Raw genomic sequence first — 19,395 nt, forward strand, 5'->3', positions numbered from 1 at the left:
AAGCCGCCTTTGATAACCGCTTATAACTGGTCAAGGAGGTAAAACGAATGTTTTAAAAGTTCAGGGAGGTGGTTTATCCGGTTTTAGAGTTGCGGGAGGAAAAGTAGACTTTCGAAAAAAATTGAGGGAGATAATGTAGACTTTTTCCTATGGTTAAAGATAGAGGTGTTTGCTTTGCTTGCTTTATGGCCTTGATTCTTGGGCTCTCAAGCTTTTTTTTTAATCAAGTCAGTCAAATTTAGTCCCCAGCCCTGGCACGTCTAGCCGCTTCGCTTGGCATGACAAAACAAGTGAGTCTAATAGGCGAGAGAACCAAGCGAGTCTGCTTGATTCCTTGCCCCTGTCCCCGCCTCGCCTTGCTAAGCAAGGCGATCCGGAACCGGTGGAGGAAGTCTTTGTTTTTCGCAAGTAAAGATGTAGTGAATGAAAAATCCAAATTCATGTTCACCGTTTAAGATTTTACCTAGCTAGATGAGATAAGCGCAAAAAGGGTATTCAAAGTTACCACACAAAATTGGCCCGCAATGTCCCCATTTTTTTTGTCTTCACTTAATCGAAGCCCGCTTATTATTATGTTACACATGATTTACCATCCTATACACAACGGTAATAGAGGAATCCCGCGGTGAGATTCTTGTGATGACTTTATTAACTTTGCGATTTAACCGCTTAGTCCTTAGATGTGCTTATATTTGTAGACGTCAGAATGTGGTAAATATCTCACTGCGGCCCGCTGAGCCCGACGCGAAAATGCTCCAGCCTCCAGGCCTCCTCCACGAATCTGGGCGGCCCGCTGAGGCTGACCACCACCACACCAGATCTTTCTTCCTGTTGCTTCCTCGGCTCGCTTCCTCCTCTGTCCTCTCCCGTCGCCTGCTTCTTCCCCCAACCAAACACACAAATCCGCCATGGCGCTCGCCTCCGGCACGTCCCGCCCCCTCCTGGGTCGCCCCGCCGGCACCGCGCGGCCCCACCTCGCCTTCTCCTCATCCTCCCCCGCCTCCTCGATCCGCTTCCCCCGCGGCGCGGGCGGCGGCGGCGGCAGGGCGGCTGTCTCCCTCCGCGCCCCCGCGCCTCCAGGTCCGTGGTCAACCCAGGTGTTTCTTTTCCCCCGCGTAATAATAATTAGAAGCAGTTGGTAAGTGGTAGGTCAAACTGAACTTCAATATTTTGTCGTTAACTTGAGAACAACATCGATCCATGAGCATTTTTACTGCCAACAAACACGACCGTGGAGCTGTAGATTGAAGTGGACTTTAATTATTGATTCTAACATCACTCATATGTTAAAGTTTCCAATAACAGACAAAAGAAATGATGCACACAATTCTGCTCATGCTCCATTTAACATTAAGTCAATGATTGATCATATTTTGCAGCGGCAGCGGCAGTAGCAACATCTGGTAGCATTGCTCCAGCAATTTCATTGACTGAAAAGGCCTTGAAACATCTGAACAAAATGAGGGCTGAACGGAACGAAGATTTGTGCTTGAGAATTGGAGTGAAACAGGGTGGATGCTCAGGCATGTCTTACACCATGGAGTTTGAAAGTCGAGCGAATGCCAGCCCTGATGATTCTGTTGTAGAGTATGATGGTTTTGCAATAGGTAACTACCTTAACCTGGCTATGCACTATTTATATTTTTTTTTTCCAGATTGAGGATGGCCTTTCCATTAACCACACCGAAAAAACAAGGTGTTTACTGTTGAACAGAGTAATTAGACCGGAAAGAAAGACTCGACAGGAAGCCACTAACAAAATCAACCAAGGCCAAGCCTGCAACATGTCACTAAACTACCTGATTCAGATAGAAGCTACCAACTCAGCAGACCCCAACAGTACAAAATCTGCTACCACAAAACAATCTGGTTACCAAAACAACCAAACGACCAAGTCTTTTTCCTACAGTTGGACATGAACTCCCACTTCGCCGGTTCACCTGTTGCTAGTTCCTCTGCTTTCTTGTCAACCTCCAGGTTTCAGCTCCTTTTGCTGCCCTCTCACGCACTGGAGCCTTCATGGATCTGATTTTCTGGAGGCGAAGTTTACCTGATGTAGGCATCGACACCAGGAGCTGTGTTGCGGTGTTGAGCATTGTCCACACTCCCTCCATAACCACCACCTGCATTTCATCTGGATATAAACCTGCCCAATATTGCACCAGCATGTCTCTATTGGATTCTTAATCAGTTTATTCTCAAATCATGCCCTGTTTCGGGCTTTCCAGATAGCCCAGCTTATTACTGCAACACCCAACACATACACTTTATTCTTGAACCCAAGGCCAGTATTGTTGCAAGTTCATGTGAATATTAACAGCACCAAAGCACTTGGCTATGGTTCTGCACACATGCCACATGGTATTAAAAAAACAAGTGAGCAGCAGTTTCCTCTTGCTCACAGAAGTAACATTTGACCCTGTACCTAATTTCTTTTGATCATATTATCCCGGGCCACTTGGCTATGATGCAATACTTATATTAGGATTTAAAGAATGATTAGTGTTTCTAGAATTCAGCCTTTGAATATCAGAGTTCTCAGTGTTGCTTCTTCCTTGGCTGAACTCTAAAGTATAATTGCTCAAAAAGTTACTATTGCTTTTAAGTTGGATTGTTGGAATGCATTAGTAGCGAAAAGAAACTTGGCATTTCTTATTTGAATTGCAAGGCATGCTAAGTGAACGTGATAGAGTAACATCTTAACAGGTCAGCGAGATCTTTCTCCTGCATCTGTGAAGTTACCTTAGGACTTCATGTCCTGCTTCCGAACACTTGCTGACTGCTGTAATATAGGCAATTTTTCATACCTCCCATCTCAACTGATTGCGACCCTATGTGTTCAGAATGAACCAATTCTAATAGCATACATTTATAGGCAGATTTTAAGAACTTCCATCTGAACTGATTAACTCTCTATCAGAATGAACCAATTCTAACAGCATGTATTTCTTTGGTTCTGCAGTCTGTGACCCAAAAAGCCTTCTTTTCATGTTTGGAATGGAGCTGGACTACAGTGACGCGCTCATTGGTGGCGGTTTCTCTTTCCAGAATCCAAACGCAACAAAAACCTGTGGGTGCGGCAAATCTTTCGCGACTGGGAAAGAAACTGAGGCCGCAGCAACCGCTTGCAACAACTAGAGTAGCGAAATATTGATAGCAAAACGTGATGTAACATGTTATATAGCTTGCTCCTGTTGAAGTCCTGTGGCTACACCACAATACAGAAGGCATAGAATTCAAAGAAAGTACACCATTATCAATGGCCCCCGTATTCAGCTTTTCTTGTTCGGCGATCATTGCGAACGAGCGTTAGCTTGAGTGGTTCCGTCCCCGTCGTGGCAGGGCCCTGGTCAGGAGTTCGGCTTTCGGCTGCCGTTAACATAGCTGCGGTTTGCTTTGTTCGCTTGGCTGATAAGTCATGGCTGAAAGTACTGTTGTTGGTTGATTTATTGTGAGAGAAAAATACTATTCGTTGGCTGAAAAAGTATTGCTTATAAGTCAAGCGAACAGGGCGGTTATGCGCAGTTTGTGCAGAAAAAAAGCTGCCTCGTTTATCCCGCGTCACAAAGCATAGGTAAAAAGGACCGACCTACTTATAGGGTTACAGGCCTCGGGGTTTTTTTCGGTTTGCATGAGAGATCTTCTACCTTAAGCATAAAGTTGCAGGGGCTAAAGCTAAGGTTTTTTTTTGCGATCATTCTAAAGTCCTTAAACTTGTGTTATGATCCCCAAACTCTCAAAATATATTTTCAGAAATCCAAGCTTGTCTTGACGTGTCATTCAGTTTATCTTTAGGTTCTTAAACTTGTCAGAGTATACCATCTGTTCCGGATGAGCTCCAATACTCACATGCTAGCATCTAGGGCTCCATCTACATGTTCTCTCTCTTCTAGCTCCATCTTTATGCTTACTCCACTCCACGTTCCAATCAGCGTGGCACATTACCGTCGCTAACTCAGCATCTTCACCATATGACTTCATCATTATCCACATCAAAGGCCATGACGTTATCAACTGTGGTGACTGCATAACTAAAGCTAGTGCTCCTTGGATGGAAGAGGTAGCTGAATGATTGATTTACCACTAAGTTTCTGCCAGTCAAGAATAAGGCAAGGATCCAACCGCTATGTCATGTGGTGTCGAAACGCAGAGTAGATCATGTTTATTTAGACATAAACAATACATTATGACAAGTTTAGAGACCTAGATGACATACCGAGATATAAATCACAATGAGGCAAGTTCAGAGATTTCAAAATAGTATTTTAAAAGTTTAGAACTTAAAAATGTATTTTAAAAGTTTAAGAACCTAAATGCGGTACACATTTATGAACAGCCGCATATGTTCCTCAATTTTCATCGGACGGACATAGATGGAAACCCGTGTATGATAGCCGTCCCAAAATAAGTGTCGTTTTGGGTGAACGGTCAAACTTTCTCAAATTTAACTAGATTTGTAAAATATTAACAATATTTTTATCTCTGAATAATTTATTATGAAAATAAATTTAATAATTAATTTAATGATACTTATTTTTATTACTAATATTTTTTACATGTTTATCGAAGTTATAAGCGTATTTAATGACGATCATGTTTTTTTGTACTGAGGGAGTATGCGTTATCCGAGCTGCAGAGCAGCCGCTTCTCTCAGCCACGTCTTCCTCGCACGGTCGCGGCGCCAAGCAATGGCAACCACGGCGCCGCTGCTCTCGCCCCAGTGCGTTCGCCCTACCCATCTCTCGCGCCGCCTCCCGCCCCTACATTTCGCATCCCCCCTCGACGCGCCAGCGAGGCGGCTGCGCCTTCGCCGGGCGCCGCCACCTTGTACGGCCAAGTTCGGCAAGTTCGACGCCTCCGACGCCCCCGCGGAGGCCGAGGAGGCGGACGGTGGGGTGGCGCAGCCCGTGGAGGAGGACGACAGGTCAGGCTCACTGCACCCTCAACTCGTGCGTGCGTAATTGAGAACACAAAAGATGCTGACGTTCTGAGGCGGCCTCTGCTGTGTCTGTGTGGTTCAGCTGCTTGCCATCGGATTTGGAGGGCGCGATTCGGCAGTCGGGGAAGGCGAGCGCCGATTTCGTCAACTCTGGAGGCCTGCGAGCTATCGTATGATTCTCATTGGGCATACGTATTGTTGCTTCTGTAATTCGGTTCAATCGTATCTGCTGTAATGCTGTAGAAATGGTGATAGAATTCTAAAAGTACTCGCTCTGCTGGGCTTCTGATTAAGCATATTTACCATACGATTCTTGAGGATTTATGATTGGTGATGACTTGATATCAATATTGCAGGCAGAGCTGCTGATCCCTCAGTTGGAATTCCTCAACGAGGAAGGAGCACAGGCTGAACTCTGGGCGTTGTCAAAGATTTTCCTGGACACGCTTGCACAAGAGACAGGGCAGGTTTGGATACCAGGTCGTTTCGGCATTAGACATGGATTTTACTCTCTCCAGCTTACAATTGCATCACTCTAGCTCCTACCAAGCCCTGATTGATATTTGAGACTACAGATTACTACGCAAATTTGTGGCTCCTGACCTCTTATGATTTATGTATTTGTCTGTATCTGATTCCACTTGCTGTTTTTCAGAAAGTTACTGCCATTTTCCCCGACGCTGGAGCAGCCGCCCTTCTTAAGTATCAATGGAAAGATGCACAATTTAAGTGTGCCAGGTACTAATGTACTATCCACTGAGAAGTGATGGTTTCATACCAAGTTGATTTAATTTGTTGCATCTCATGATTTTCTGAGTACAAGTGACGTGCTATCGATATCAATTGAAAAGCACAACTCATTTTCTTTTGAAACCAGGAACAGTTAATTTTCTAGCTACCAAGAATTGTCCAGTTCACCTTTAATCCTCGTTGCAAATGCCATATTTTACTGGACATGGCAAGACAGAATTCTGACTCATTTTTGTGTTCTTGAAGAAGAAACTTTATGGATACGTCCAGATTATGACACTAAATAGTAATCAGGTTGTTATTTCAAATGTTCAATCTGTTTTTGACTTGACTTGCAGCTTAAGTGACCGGAAGCCAGTTGATCCTGAAGATGAGGTCGCAGTTATGATTATCCCTGATCATCAGATGCTGGAAGCTGTTGAACGCATTGCGTCTCAACTCTCTGATGATCCTGTATGCAACTTATGCCTGATCAGATTGCAAATTTCTGCAGAACTTGCATCGAAAAAAAAGAAATTTCATTTAATGTTCCAAGCAGATTTGGTAGAATAAAATTTACATGAACAAGAGTATTAGGATAAAGGGCATACATGCAGTGTGGTAAATCCAGATCCAGGCCATAAATCAACCATGTATTTCCATGTTGTATATAGTGCAAATTGGCTAACAAAGTTTCAGATCCACCCAAGTGATTCATCCCAGATCAATATACATTGGCCTAAGGTGCTTATGCATGTATGTGCTTATGCAGGATCTAAATGCATCTGCTCCAGCAGATTGGTCTATTCCACCTACATGTATAACCATTTCATGAAGAACTCATGCAAATCTTCATGCCTAAAACCAACCATCCATATTTACATTAATTTAACATTGCATTTGATCAGCAGCCATCTTTGTATTTGTATATATATTTCATTTAATGCTATCCTCAACTAGTGTCTACTTTTTAATGAAGATAAGACCTCTTGTTATGTGGAACCCACGCCTTGTTAGTGGAGATGTTGGAGTAGGCTTTAATGTCCGGAATCTGCGCAGAAATTTCTTAAGGTAAGTCAAGTGGAAACATCTGTAAACTGTTGCATGTCATTGTGTAACTATTCTGCTTCAGGAAACAGATGTAATGCTTATTGAGGCCAGAATATCATCCGAGATGTCTCTTTTGTGAAATATACTGATATGTTCTAAACCACAGTAGTTGTACCCATAAATCATATGTTATCTCGGATAGTTATATTTTCTAAAAGGTATTTAATGAAATAATTAATCCACTGTTTTATGTCAACACATGGGGTTGAGAAACCTTCCTTAGATCTTACACAAATTAAATGCGCGTATTTTCTATTGTTGACTCCAGGTCTCGTTGAGTCGAGCATGTTTGCTTATTATTTGTTGATTTTTCCCTTACTTTCGCTACATCCACCACTCACTTTGCAGTACTTTTACCACTGTTTACTCAATGAGGCCATTGCCAACTGGTGCAGTCTTTAGATGCTTTCCAGGGTGAGTAGATAACTATTGTCATTTCCATTCATTTATGATCCAAAAGAATAAGCTAAGGCATATGTTACTTTATTTATGTTACAGGCAGTGGAAAGTGTTTTATGATGATCCAAATAGGCCAAATCGGTATTTGCTTGCTAGAGAACTCACAAGTAGGCCCGATGCAACTGATATTGAGGTAAGGCACAGAGACTGACAGATACCTTATTTGTTGTTTTTCTGTCTCTATTTGATGATTACCTCTTTTTTTTAGTTCCTCCAGTCATGAAAACATGATGTTTCAGAGAAACAAAACAACTTTTTTGCTTTTGCTGCTGCTTGTCTGAATGCCATCTATTCTTGACTGGAGGTAGTAATTGTGTGAATTGAATCTTTGCACTGTTAAAAAAGTGAGTCAAATCATGCGTCTGCTATAAGAACTAAAGAGTATCCAATAGTCAGTATTTCTCAGTCTCTAGACAGTATGTTGTGGCTGCAGCACATTAATCAGCTAAACTACTGAAATTTAACACAAACTGGAGAACACCACTTTTTTATTGAACAAGACATGTGCCTGGTAGGAAAATACTTGATGACATATGCTGCTGTAGCCTTTAGTTCAGCAATGAAGTTTGTGTTTTCCCAAACTTAAAATTTTTAAAAACTAACCCTACTATAATTCTGCAGAGAATATTTGTTGGTGCCGATGAGCAATCTGAAGAGGCACCATCATTGATGAACAATGTCATGGGCGTGTTTAGTTCTGTGAGTCAGTTTATGAGGGTCATCTCTAAGTGAAAGTTAAAGCAAACATTGTTCACACTTGAAGCCGTCAATAATCATCATGATGCTTGAGTTATACAAGAAGATTATTTTGGTGCATCCATGCTGTTTTTAGTCTGTAACTCCATGGTACTACTGTTCGGAACGGTATAGTTTGGCATTCCAGCACAAGGCACCAAATGTGTACACATACCATACCGTGGATTCCTGGAGTCATCTGATGTCCTACACCGTGAGGGGAAAAAAAAAACTGTAGATAGATCCTCATCCGGGAAAAGGCAGGTATTTGATTATAATTCAATACTGTGTTGATGTATCATAATCAGCTCACATTTTGCTAACTCAGGGAAGGAAAGGCTGGACAAAGATAAATTCAATCCTTTGTTTTACATGTGTGTTGTCTGAATCAAAACAATTTCTTTACCTTACAGTGAGAGTCAGGATATCTATCCTCTAGAGTGACACTTATCCTCAGGATATATACACCAAATGCTGCTGAAATAACCAAATTTTTGAAGGAGAAGAAACATTTGAATGAAGTGACCTAAATACAATACATTCAGAATCTTCAGCTGATGCGATCAGTGCTCCCTGTTTTCCACTGGAGAGGTGGAGGCGCTGTAAGAGCCCGACAAGCCCAGCGACGGCTGCAAGAACGACCGGTGCCCATTCGAAGCCTGCTCCACCGCTGCCGTCGTCGACGATGACCGTGCGAGCAGCGCCGACGAGCACGCCGCGCCCGCGCTTGATGGCGACGGCCCCAGGCCGAGGTGCTGTCCCCACTTTAGCCCCTGCAGCTGGCTCCCGCCTCCCGCCGACGATTTGTTACCGCCCTGGGTGCCGACGTACGACGTGATGGCGGCCGCCAGCGCCGTTCGGAAGCCCGGGTCCGACGTGATCACCTTCGCTATCGTGTCAGTGAGCACGGCCGCCGGTGCGCTCCCGCTCCCGCTCGCGGAAGCCGCCGCCTTCTGCTGCTGCTGGTAGAGCACGGGGACTTCCCCGCCTTGTTGCCTCCAGTTGATGTTGCTCAGTGTAACGCCACCGTTGAACAACGACGCAGCTGGTGACCCGTAGCTCATGTACCCAGCACCACCGGCCGCCGGCCATGCAGCGCCGGACAGCGCGCTGGGCCCGGAGTTGGAGAAGGAGAAGCTCGTGGGATGATGGTACCTAGCACCGCCGTGCCCCAAGCTCGAGAACCTGTTGCCCAGAGAGAATGCCTGCGAGGTGGCCGACGGCGAGGTGAGGTCGAGCGTGATGGTCGGGTACGACGGCGTGGAGGTGATGGACGCGGCGCCGCCGGTCGGGAGGAAGAAATGTCTGGAGGCGTCGTGCGGCGCCGGAGGGAAGCCGAAGCTGAGGCCGGCGGCGGCCGGCGAGGCGGCGGGGAAGCGGAGGGAGGTGGAGGAGCCCGAGGTGAGCATGGACGCCGCGGCGGAGGTGGTGGACGCCATGGCGGTGGCGGAGGCGGAGAGCGGGTGGTTGTGCGTGCCCTCGTACGTGGTGATCAGGATCGACATGTCGTCCACGCACCTCTGCACCTGCAAATGTTACACGCACGGTGTGTCATGCTCATGCATGCAAATGTTACAACCAAACAGCATTTGGCTAGTTTCTTATAGTAGTATATTAAACAATCAAAATAAAAGCAGCATATATCAATCTTCCGGGCCCTGATCGAATACCATGTGCACATGCACTTATTGTATCCTCAAGAACTGTGCCAATTCACTAATCACTAGTGATCTTCTTGTGACTATACAAGTTGAGCTTTAAATTCAAAATTTGTATTAGGGCTTATATTAGAAAATTATGTGCAGGATTATTTGTGGTTATCTTTCATATTTCTGTATCCTAGACTCTCAAAGATCCAACGCATTAGGGGCGTGTTTGGTTCGCAGTGAGGCCTAAGGGTGCTCACCCAGACAGGTTGATCCAACCGTCGGGCGCTGAAAATCAACTGCCTGGGAAGCTGATCACTGACCTTGGCACTTTTGTCAAGGTTAGAAGCAAACACATCCTAGATGCTGGGAACCATAAAAACAATCATGAAAAGGATCTACTACGCATATTTTTTTTATAGAGGTTAGGTCAGTGACACTCGAGCATTTAAATGCTCCTACACCAAATTATAAATATTTAACATTAGATCCAACATTTCTCCTCAGTTCATCCTTCTTTCTTATCTGTGCCAATAGATGACTACCACTTTTTACAACGGCTCTTGCTATCCACTCACTCGCTAAAAATTGGAATTGTAGTGGGCTCTCACCTCCACCAATCCAACCAGGCTCATATACCTCCGGCGCCCACCCTTCCATGACAGTATGATACCTCCACCACTTTCCCTCTAGGCCTGTGGGAGAACACAAGTACTCCCAAACCCTAACCTCGCCAGAGGCGAAAAGAAGCTCTCATGATGAGGTGTAGAGAGAAGCAAAATTCATATACGAGAAAAAAAACTTGGATCTGAACGTGTAATATAACATTCATCTTTTTTTAGCATAGCTTATAGTATATATTGGCCATCACCTAAAAAGATTATACTAACTCAAAACACAACGGGTGACATGGAAAGAGACAATTCTTATTGGTGTGGTCAATCGATTTTTAAAATATATAACTTAGAGTAACTCCACCAGATATTCTTTCCCCCTTTCCCTTAAAACTTCTTTGTAGGAGAATTCCCTCTAACTTATAGGAGATACGACGAATGCGTACTGCAGCATATTGGGAAAAAACATCTCTCCTTTTACCTCTCCTGACACTTAGGACCCACATGTTAGTTCGCAAAATATTTATTCTCCTTCTCTTTTCTTCTCACATGCCTCTCTTCTACCCGGTGTAACTCTCACTGCTACCAACCCCTATCTCTCTCTCCTCGACATCGCTCTCACCACTACTAGGTGTTCCCACCACTGACACCTCCCATTGTCTACTCTCACTACTGGCCGCTCTGACCTCATCATCCGTCGTCCTTGCCAAGGGAGAGAGGAGGGCATGAGGCTACAAGGCCAACCACCATGGGGGAGATGAGAAGAAGCTAAGGCAAAAACAGTGGGAGACAAGGTCGACTGACTACTTTCCTTCTCTTTCATCTTAGGGCAGTGGTGTGGTCTACTCGTCGGGACCTCAACTTAGGGCGGTGGTGCGCCCTGCTCACAACGAGGCCAACTTGGTTGGCGGCGTGTCTTGTCAGCACCGACGAGAACCAAGGTAACGAGCGCTTGGCACAGGTAGAGAATGAAAGGAGAGGGGATTGAATCGCTACCCCTTTCTTTGAGGGACTGAGGGGGTGGTTTTCTCAATTGATAAAAAATAGGGAAGGTGATTTGCTAGAGCTTGCCTTTTATTTGATCCTCTTTTCATCACTTGTTATAGGGAAAGGGATCACTTAGGGCCTTTTGACATGGCTTCGGCTCTGGTAGTAAACTTTTTCCAATGAACTGTATCAAACACTTTAGGTGAAGGAATTGTTTTCTGGTGAATAGTAGAGGAGTCAGAGCCGTTTTGGGGTCTAGAGGAGGAGCCACAATTTGTGTATCTGGCTTCACTTGAGGAGGAACCATGCCAAAAGGTTTCCAACCAGACCCAAAAGTTCAATACCTATTCGGCATCTTTTCCAACCAGACCCAAAAGTAAATCATTTCTGCAAATGAGTTTTCAGAAGAGAGATGCTTATATTTGGGTTGTGCCTATTAGACAACCCAAAATAGGTCTCCCGTATAAAAACCCTGTTTGAGGCTGATTTTAGGTCTCTCGCTATCTATTTTGGGTTTGGTCGCCCGAATGAGTTCCTTGGAGACAGTCTTAATTATGAGCGCCAGTGCGAATGTACGATTCCTTGGTTCACGAGTTCGATTAGATGCGTGTGTTTTGTTGGATTCTGTTTGGCGTGGTGGTTCTGAATTCTGATCAATTTTATGGGTGAATTAAGACCTAATGTTCAATTTAGCTCGTCTATTGCCAACTGGTAGTAGTGCTACTGGTAGATTAGTAGAATCCGTAGAGTAAACTGGGGCTTCGGAAGCGGTTGGATCACATCATTCGCATTTCAGAGACCTAATAATAAGTGACAGCATTTGTTTATTAGTTTACACATGGGTCCATGTCAAGTTGTCAACCAATCACTTGCGATTTCAATGCCTCGTAGACCGCAAGCAATGATTGTTCAAACTAAGCAGAATTCAGGCCATCCATTGACTCCAAACCCACGTTCTCGAGTAATAATTCTATAGGGGCCTAGATTCAGTACCCGGCTATCCACCCCAACTTCCTCAAGTCAATCTCTAGCAACTATATCATGTGCATCTTAAATAAAGTCCCTTCTGTTTTCAACTGATGAATAAATAAATTATAGCCGTGTAAAGGAGACTTGGCCGGTTTAGTATGTTTGGATTTTCCATGTTCAGAGACAGAAGCATTTTACCTTTGAACTGAACATGTGTAGCTTCAAATTTGAGAATTGAGCAAGTATTGTTTGATTTAAGTCATGTATTATGTACCTGTTTTCTGACGGGGCATCCTGCTGCCACTGTACACCGGTAGTAGGAACGGGGGCATGGGTTCCCCTTGGCTATCTTCTGCCCATACTTCCTCCACTGGCATCCATCATTCATCTGATCAATAATCCAAAGCATATTTTTGCATGTTCAGTTATCTGATCTCCGCGTATCATTCCCTACTCCAATATATACATATGAAGCAAGCATTACATCTCTCTCAAATGGAATATTATGTCTACGTACCGTTGGTGCATCACACCTTGCCCTTACAGACACCCTTGCCTTCTTGGCCTGTGGCAGTGGACCTATGTCATCCTCAGGCTCCGTGCCAACGTTCCTCAAGTTGATCTTCTGCGTTTTGCTTGGCTGCCACTGCTGATCTGCTGCCTCCATGGTGTCGTCCTTGGCATCCTCGGAGCTAACTTCAGGGCTCAAGGTCATCACATCGGGCTGGATCTTTGCAATGTTATTAGTTGCACCATCTTTGCAGGCTGACAGTCCAAGTGACAGGCCTTCTTCTTTAATACTCATGAAGTCTTCTCTCCCTTTTCCTTCGGCAGCACTATTCTTCTCTTCCTTCTTGTGCATGCTTGTGCTCGTGCCGAGGCTCAGTGAGACGAATTCAGGCTCCTCGATGCCGGTGGGCATGATGGTCGAGGGGTCAGCAAGCTTCTTGGCTTGTCCTTTTTGAAGAACGTCATGGAAGTGTAATTGAAGAGATCGGTAGTCCTCTACAATGCGTGACAACATTGTTTTTAACCTCTTGTTCTCTTCTCTTACCTCACCCATCTCTGCCCTTGTGGATGCAATTTTATCTTTATCAACCTGAAGACACAAATGCACAACTATGAGATCTGTAGCCATTCCTTAACCAAGTCACATATGTTAATAATGGACTTTTGTCTTTGTATAAACCTCGGAAGATTATTGATATAATCAGAATGCATCCTGACCTTGTTATGATTAGTTGAAGTTTGATTTGATGCTTCGTCCATTTCAGATCTTTCCCAAAGGTTTAGGGAGCTTGCCTAGTAAGGCACAAAAAACGGCAGATCAGAATACTGCAGTAGATAATAAGAAAAGGTAAAACTACACACAGAACTCATGAAGAAACTATGTTTTCTCTTCTCATGAAAATTCCAGGACCAATTTTATCCTCTCATGTTTGGCCATGCATGAATTGCTTTCATGCATGGTTAATCAATTATTGAATATATATGTTTATACTAATAGTCAGGCACCACTTTTCTTGAACTTGATTCGTGTAAGGACTTAAACAAGTTGCCATCCAGTTTATGATCATCATCTTTGATCTGCAATAGTAGCTTGGAAATTTGTTTTTGTAAGAACAGCAAAGAAAGCCATGGATGAATATGTTGAGGACCAACTATGCATGGGGCAGAGACCATTCCAGTTTAGTTTTTCCACATGTTTTTTGTGTGCTATTTACATATGCACCACAATTGATGGTTTCTAATATTCAGTTGGACACCTGATTGATTTCGATATCAGAATCTACTGCTGAATATGTCTCCCTATAATCCTAGTTCCAATCATATCTATATATTCCAGGAAAACTGCAATTCTGAAGGAAGTCCCTTTACATATATAGATCAAGAACAATACATCAATAATCCAAAAGAGAGAAACTCACTGTGTCCTGAACTCTTGATCATACATAATCGAATACACAACTAAATTAAACTCTTCAGAAAATCACAGACAAACAAAACGAGAAAAATACCAAACCTTGCTTGTTAACTGCTCTTCATGGCTACCAGACTGCTTCTCCCCCCTAACCATCTCTCTCCTCTTTGACGGAAGCTAGCTAACTTTCAAGGGGTCTCTAATCCCTCCTTTCTTCTTCTCTAACTTCCCTCTAGCTCCAGTTCTCTCTCTTCCGATCTCTTTGTTCCTGCAGCAGTCTACAGCTTATAAAGGCAGGCCACAACCTCTTGTCTCTCTCTCCTATTTGGACTTTGGCATAAAAAAAGTCGTAACCCAGTGCTAACCTATGTTAGACGGTCAACATCTGTATACTGTATATCACTATTTGGTTTAGACTTGAGGACCACATGTGTCTTTTTCAGAAGTCAGTATTGTTCTTGGAGAAAAGTCCACTTAATTTCACCAGCATGATGTGGTAATAGTAGCTTCAAAATTGAGTTAATTAATTGCTTTGGATGCGTATATGAACAACCATTGTACATGCAGTTTAGTTTTCTAATGCTATATTCTCTGATATCTAGAAATATTTCTCCAAGCTCTGAATCACGGCATTGACTTGTGATTCAACATGTATTTCTTTTAACGCAATGGCAGGAGCTCTGTCTTTCAATTAAAATAGGAAAAGAGAGTTTATGTATAAGCAAGGACCCCCCAGATGAGGGTTTAAAGCCCCCCGAAGGGGGGGGGGGGGGCACACACCCCAAGGGGGGAAACAATAGCTAAACATAAGCGAGTGCTCTCTTCCTTTGTTCTATGTCTTCCTTTATCCTTGCGGCACCGTTTCTATCTTGTTGTTGAAAATTCTCCTATTTCTCTCTTTCCAAATATTCCAAAATGTGTAGATTACTACCCGTTAAATCGCCTATGTTTAGATTTTGGCACTTTCCTTGCCGCCTCTTCCCACCGTGCCCTGATATGGATGGGGTCAGCCTGGGGTTGTTGTTGCAGCTGAGTGAAGTTTTCCCAAGAGAGAATTTGATTCCAAACCGCCTTAGCAAAAGGGCAACATAGACATAGGTGGAGGCCGGTTTCTAAGGAACCGTTGCACAGCACGCAGTGTTGTTGGTGTGGCCACCCTCTCTTTTGTAGGTTGTGCGCCGTAAGAATTTTATCTTGCACTAAAATCCAGGCGAAGATCTTGCATCTGTTCTCCACCTGTGCTTTCCAAATGAGTTCAGTACGGAACAGGACGAGCGCGCCTTTGAATTGAATTCTGTAAGCTGAGCGGGTGGAGTAGATCCCATCCTGGGTCCATTGCCAGGTGATGGAGTCCTGAACGCCCTGTTGCAGGTGCACGTCTTGAATTCGTATCCAAAGGGACACAAACGCCTCTATGTGGACAGCCGAGGTGATTTTCCTTCCTAGGGAGCGCATCCAATTGTTGTTCCGGAGCTCTTGTTGCACTGTTCGGTTTCTCCTTGAAACAAGGCGAAACAAATTCGGGGCTAGGTACCTTGGAGCTTCTCCTCCAATCCAATTATGGTGCCAAAACTTAGTCTTTGCACCATCACCCAAAGTTATAATGATTGAGGAGTTGAAGAGGAGACGATCAACATCAGTACATGGAAGTTCTGAGCCGCTCCAAGGCTTAGAGTCGTCCACCCATTCCTGCCAAAGCCAGCGCAACCGGAGGGCTCTCCCAAATCCATCAAGGTCAGGTACACCTAAACCACCAAGGTCTTTCGGTCTAGTAACTGTTGGCCAGTTAACCAGACAGTGTCCACCATTGGCATTCTCCTCCCCCTTCCACAAGAAAGATCTCATGATTTTGTCGATCTTTTTCTTAGCCCATGCCGCCAAAGGAAACACTGTGAGGTGGTAGGTTGGCATGGAGGAGAGGACTGAAGTCACTAGAGTGAGGCGTCCCGCTTTGTTTAGCCATCTTCCTTTCCATTTGGGTAACATTTGTCCAATACGCTCAATGAGAGGTTGCACATGGACCTTTTGTAGTGATCTAACGTGGAGTTGCAGCCCCAAATATTTGCATGGGAAGTCACCTCTACTACCAGTGAAGGGTGATAGGACTTGGTCTAGATCGACATTTCCACAACTGATTGGATGCACAGAGCTCTTTTCTAGATTAATATGGAGTCCTGAGAATGTGTCGAAAGCTTGGAGGATGATTTTGACGGCTTCAACATATATTGGTATATTAAGAAAGTTACTAGTATTCCAGTAGAGGGTCTACGGCCTTTTTTTATGGGTTTACCATTCGGTTCCCCAAAAAAATCTGTGTTATAATGAAGGATCTGACATTTTTTTTCTAAGGCTTTAGTGTATCTATATGCTTAGTAGCTGATCACAATAAAGTGACCAAGTATACAGAAATTTATTATGCCATAAAAAACAAAGGGCATGCTAACCTAGAATTAATAGATTTTTTCACGAACGCCTCAACACATATTTCATTAAGAGGAGAAGAAGTGCGACCGCACGCACGCCTAGGCCAGGACAGGGCTTAGGCAGCACGGAATCCAGTTACAGCAGTTCACAGGAAAGCTACCAATAAACATGGAGTACTCATTGATTGAACCTACAAGAAGCAATATAGCCTAAGAGTAAGGCTAATAATACAGCCAATTTGTTGGCTGTAAGATTCGTTATAGCCTTCTTTCAGCCCACTTATATAGTAGTTGGCTCTTTACAGTTAATACATGACCCACTTATCTCTCTCACAGACTTTCTTGGTTCTTGTGCCTAAGCCGGCTGTAAGCTTACAGCCCGCTTCTCCTCTCTCTCCTCCTCTCTCTCCTCCACCTCAGCATTTAGTCGGCTTATAGCCTGCTATTATACTTGCTCTAAGGAAACTGTAGAAATCCAAACGTCCACCTAAGCGTGAATTATTGGAACTGACTAATAAAACAATATAAAAATCTAAGGCATATCTGATTGAAAAATTCGTCATTCAAGAAGTAATGATTTGCTGCTACCTAGATTTGGCTTCATCTACAAAACTTGGATTATGACTATATATATCTCCTAGATCTAATGTTTCCACTTCCTCAGGCGCATCGACAGTCCACTTGTATGGTATTCTTTGAGAAATAAACAAAGTGACACATTAATCAATCACAAGACCATTGACCTTAATCATAACTAATTCTATAGAGATTAAGAACATAATGCAGTGTTGTGATCCAAAGTTAGCTGTACCATTTTTCTAGAATATTGTGTGGGTTCAACTGGGGTGGTCTTTGAGATTCTGACTGCCTCTTCCGATGACACCATTGGTGCTCCTTTAGAGGCCAACTCTATGGATTTGGTTCTTTTTAAATCCCAATGCTTTTAAAACTCCATTTACTATTAACCATTTGCGTTGCAACCATGCATGGTTCTATGCTTCCACTAGTAACAGATCATTGGGACAAGTGGTATGAACTTATACCCTCATACAATGTTAGCACTACCATTCTAAAATCCTTATGAGTTGTTGACTATACTTACCCAGTTAGAAATTAAGACCAGTCGCCTAATCTTTGTTGCACTGAATATATACTCAGCTAGAAACTGACAGTGTCTTCATAAATCTTTATCATTTTTCTTTGCCATTTTGGGCCTTCATAGCTAGCGCGTATATCATTAGAGAGAATTAAATATATATCTATGCTACTCCATAGCAGGGTTTGGAATTTCGATCGAATTAGGTGATTTTTGGTCCTGCTGGTGACCTTCAGTAATTTCAGGTTTATTTATGCTACCGGTAATTTCATTAGAGAGAATTAAATATATATCTATGCTACCGGTAATTTTTGGTCCTGCGCGTATATCATTAGAGAGAATTAAATATATATCTATGCTACCGGTAATTTCAGGTTTATTTCATTTGGATGAGATTAATTCAAGTTTACAAATTTTAGTCAAAATTTTCGGTTGAAATTTTGGTCGATTTTTTGTCCTACCGGCCCCCTCCGATATTTCTGTCACAACTGGTAACACGAGCACTGCTCCACAGTCGTTCTCATGCAGCTGAGGTAATCAGCTATTGTGTTCAGTAGTTCCTTTCAAGCTTTCTCTTTGAATCGGTGTACAAACCAGCTGGGCTTTACATATTTATATTACGTATGTGATGCCCTTTAGCTGAGCTATGATTTTGCAGCAATTCAAGTCTGAACAGTAGCTGCACGCATTTCTCTTCAAGTTTGTGCTTTCCACTGAATTGATATTTACTTACAGCAGTATTTGTTAATTTAACTTATCAGCTAATGCAATATTTTATTTGCGTATAGCCTCAGTTTTTTTAATTGTGTCTTGTGAGTCTTGGTCTTTGATCATACATTTGTTTGACTTTGGAAGAGTGAAATAAATATTTTGCTAGCTCTGTTACTGTTTGAGCCTGTTGAAGTTACAAAATGAGCAGTAGTGTGATAGTTGTACACGCATGTGTGAAAGGACCTAGGATGCCGCCTAGAGGGGGTGTTAAATAGGCGTTTATGAAAATTAACACCTTTAAATACGAAAACAATTAGAAAAGGGAGTTTCCAAAATGGAAACTCCAAATTAAGAGTAATACCACCCCTCACAAGTTAGCTACAGAGTAAACAAAGTATAAAGAATATATCTAGAAGCTACAATCCTGCAATACAAAGTAAGAACAGAGAATAAATATTTTCAGCATAGAGCTCTAATACCGGACGCTGGACACGTCCGGTATGAATACCGGACATGTCTGGTATACACGATTTCTGCAGATCAACCCCGAACTTGCTCCTTTCGATTTCGATCTTCAAACCAAACTGCAGGCACCTACTAGAGATGACAATATACATAGAGAACCTGCACAAGAGCTAGAGCAACACAAATATCAAATAAAATACAAATTGAGACACGATATTTGTTTTACCGAAGTTCGGACTCGTTCGAGTCCTACTCTCCGTTGAGGGGGCTGCGGGCGACCCAGCGAAGGTCAGCCCTAGAGGGTACCACGAAGGTCACTCTAGCCGGAGTCTTTTCCAAGTCCTTTTTCTCCTTCCACTAGTTGATTCCGAGGTGGCGGAATCGACCGTTACAAACTTTCCGAGGCACATCATAATCTCTCGGGTGCTCTCCGATGCCGCCTAACTGTCTAGGAACGAAGAGTCCAAGAGTAACAAATGTGAATCATGAGATTGACAATATGCACAAGTGCTCAAGTGGTTGGATTGCTCTCTTTTTGAATTTCACTCAACCCACAATTTGATTTGGCAAATTTGATCAATCACTCACTGA

The 19,395-nt window shown here is 43.3% G+C and overlaps 3 protein-coding genes across 4 annotated transcripts; 2 read left to right on the forward strand and 1 right to left on the reverse strand.

Annotated features, from left to right (window-relative positions):
- The first annotated feature begins 795 nt into the window (after positions 1 to 795).
- On the forward strand, positions 796 to 3,256 carry LOC136528267 (uncharacterized). Its single transcript, XM_066521196.1, has 3 exons — positions 796 to 1,080; positions 1,380 to 1,607; positions 2,963 to 3,256. Exons 1-3 carry the CDS (start codon positions 909 to 911, stop codon positions 3,136 to 3,138), a joined length of 576 nt encoding a protein of 191 aa, XP_066377293.1. The 5' UTR covers positions 796 to 908; the 3' UTR covers positions 3,139 to 3,256.
- Positions 3,257 to 4,611: 1,355 nt separating this feature from the next.
- Positions 4,612 to 8,331, forward strand: LOC136528497 (uncharacterized). The gene is made up of 9 exons (XM_066521460.1): positions 4,612 to 4,924; positions 5,022 to 5,109; positions 5,296 to 5,406; positions 5,595 to 5,677; positions 6,028 to 6,142; positions 6,648 to 6,739; positions 7,127 to 7,192; positions 7,277 to 7,370; positions 7,859 to 8,331. Exons 1-9 carry the CDS (start codon positions 4,617 to 4,619, stop codon positions 7,967 to 7,969), a joined length of 1,068 nt encoding a protein of 355 aa, XP_066377557.1. The 5' UTR covers positions 4,612 to 4,616; the 3' UTR covers positions 7,970 to 8,331.
- A 150-nt stretch (positions 8,332 to 8,481) lies between these two features.
- LOC136528496 (WRKY transcription factor 72A-like) lies at positions 8,482 to 14,342 on the reverse strand. 2 transcript variants are annotated; one of them, XM_066521458.1, is made up of 5 exons: positions 14,212 to 14,342; positions 13,416 to 13,490; positions 12,706 to 13,287; positions 12,463 to 12,576; positions 8,482 to 9,498 (listed from the first exon to the last, which is right to left on the reverse strand). In XM_066521458.1, the coding sequence occupies exons 1-5, from the start codon at positions 14,263 to 14,265 to the stop codon at positions 8,536 to 8,538; spliced, it is 1,788 nt and encodes a 595-aa protein (XP_066377555.1). In that variant the 5' UTR covers positions 14,266 to 14,342; the 3' UTR covers positions 8,482 to 8,535. The 2 variants fall into 2 exon arrangements, with proteins under 2 accessions (XP_066377555.1, XP_066377556.1); XM_066521459.1 differs by having other exon boundaries at positions 14,207 to 14,310.
- Positions 14,343 to 19,395: the final 5,053 nt, after the last annotated feature.

Source organism: Miscanthus floridulus, chromosome 19, assembly GCF_019320115.1.
Source record: "Miscanthus floridulus cultivar M001 chromosome 19, ASM1932011v1, whole genome shotgun sequence".
NCBI classification, from domain to species: domain Eukaryota; kingdom Viridiplantae; phylum Streptophyta; class Magnoliopsida; order Poales; family Poaceae; genus Miscanthus; species Miscanthus floridulus.

Excerpts from the sequence above, each read along its gene's own strand:
- LOC136528497 (XM_066521460.1), top strand. The coding sequence starts at position 4,617 with ATGCGTTATCCGAGCTGCAGAGCAGCCGCTTCTCTCAGCCACGTCTTC. Across the intron at positions 5,407-5,594 it reads TTGCACAAGAGACAGGGCAG|AAAGTTACTGCCATTTTCCC; the intron begins GTTTGGATACCA and ends GCTGTTTTTCAG. Across the intron at positions 7,193-7,276 it reads GTCTTTAGATGCTTTCCAGG|GCAGTGGAAAGTGTTTTATG; the intron begins GTGAGTAGATAA and ends TTTATGTTACAG.
- LOC136528267 (XM_066521196.1), top strand. The coding sequence starts at position 909 with ATGGCGCTCGCCTCCGGCACGTCCCGCCCCCTCCTGGGTCGCCCCGCC. Across the intron at positions 1,081-1,379 it reads CCGCGCCCCCGCGCCTCCAG|CGGCAGCGGCAGTAGCAACA; the intron begins GTCCGTGGTCAA and ends CATATTTTGCAG. Across the intron at positions 1,608-2,962 it reads GTATGATGGTTTTGCAATAG|TCTGTGACCCAAAAAGCCTT; the intron begins GTAACTACCTTA and ends TTGGTTCTGCAG.
- LOC136528496 (XM_066521458.1), bottom strand. The coding sequence starts at position 14,265 with ATGGTTAGGGGGGAGAAGCAGTCTGGTAGCCATGAAGAGCAGTTAACA. Across the intron at positions 12,577-12,705 it reads CAAGGTGTGATGCACCAACG|ATGAATGATGGATGCCAGTG; the intron begins GTACGTAGACAT and ends ATTATTGATCAG. Across the intron at positions 9,499-12,462 it reads GATGCCCCGTCAGAAAACAG|GTGCAGAGGTGCGTGGACGA; the intron begins GTACATAATACA and ends TAACATTTGCAG.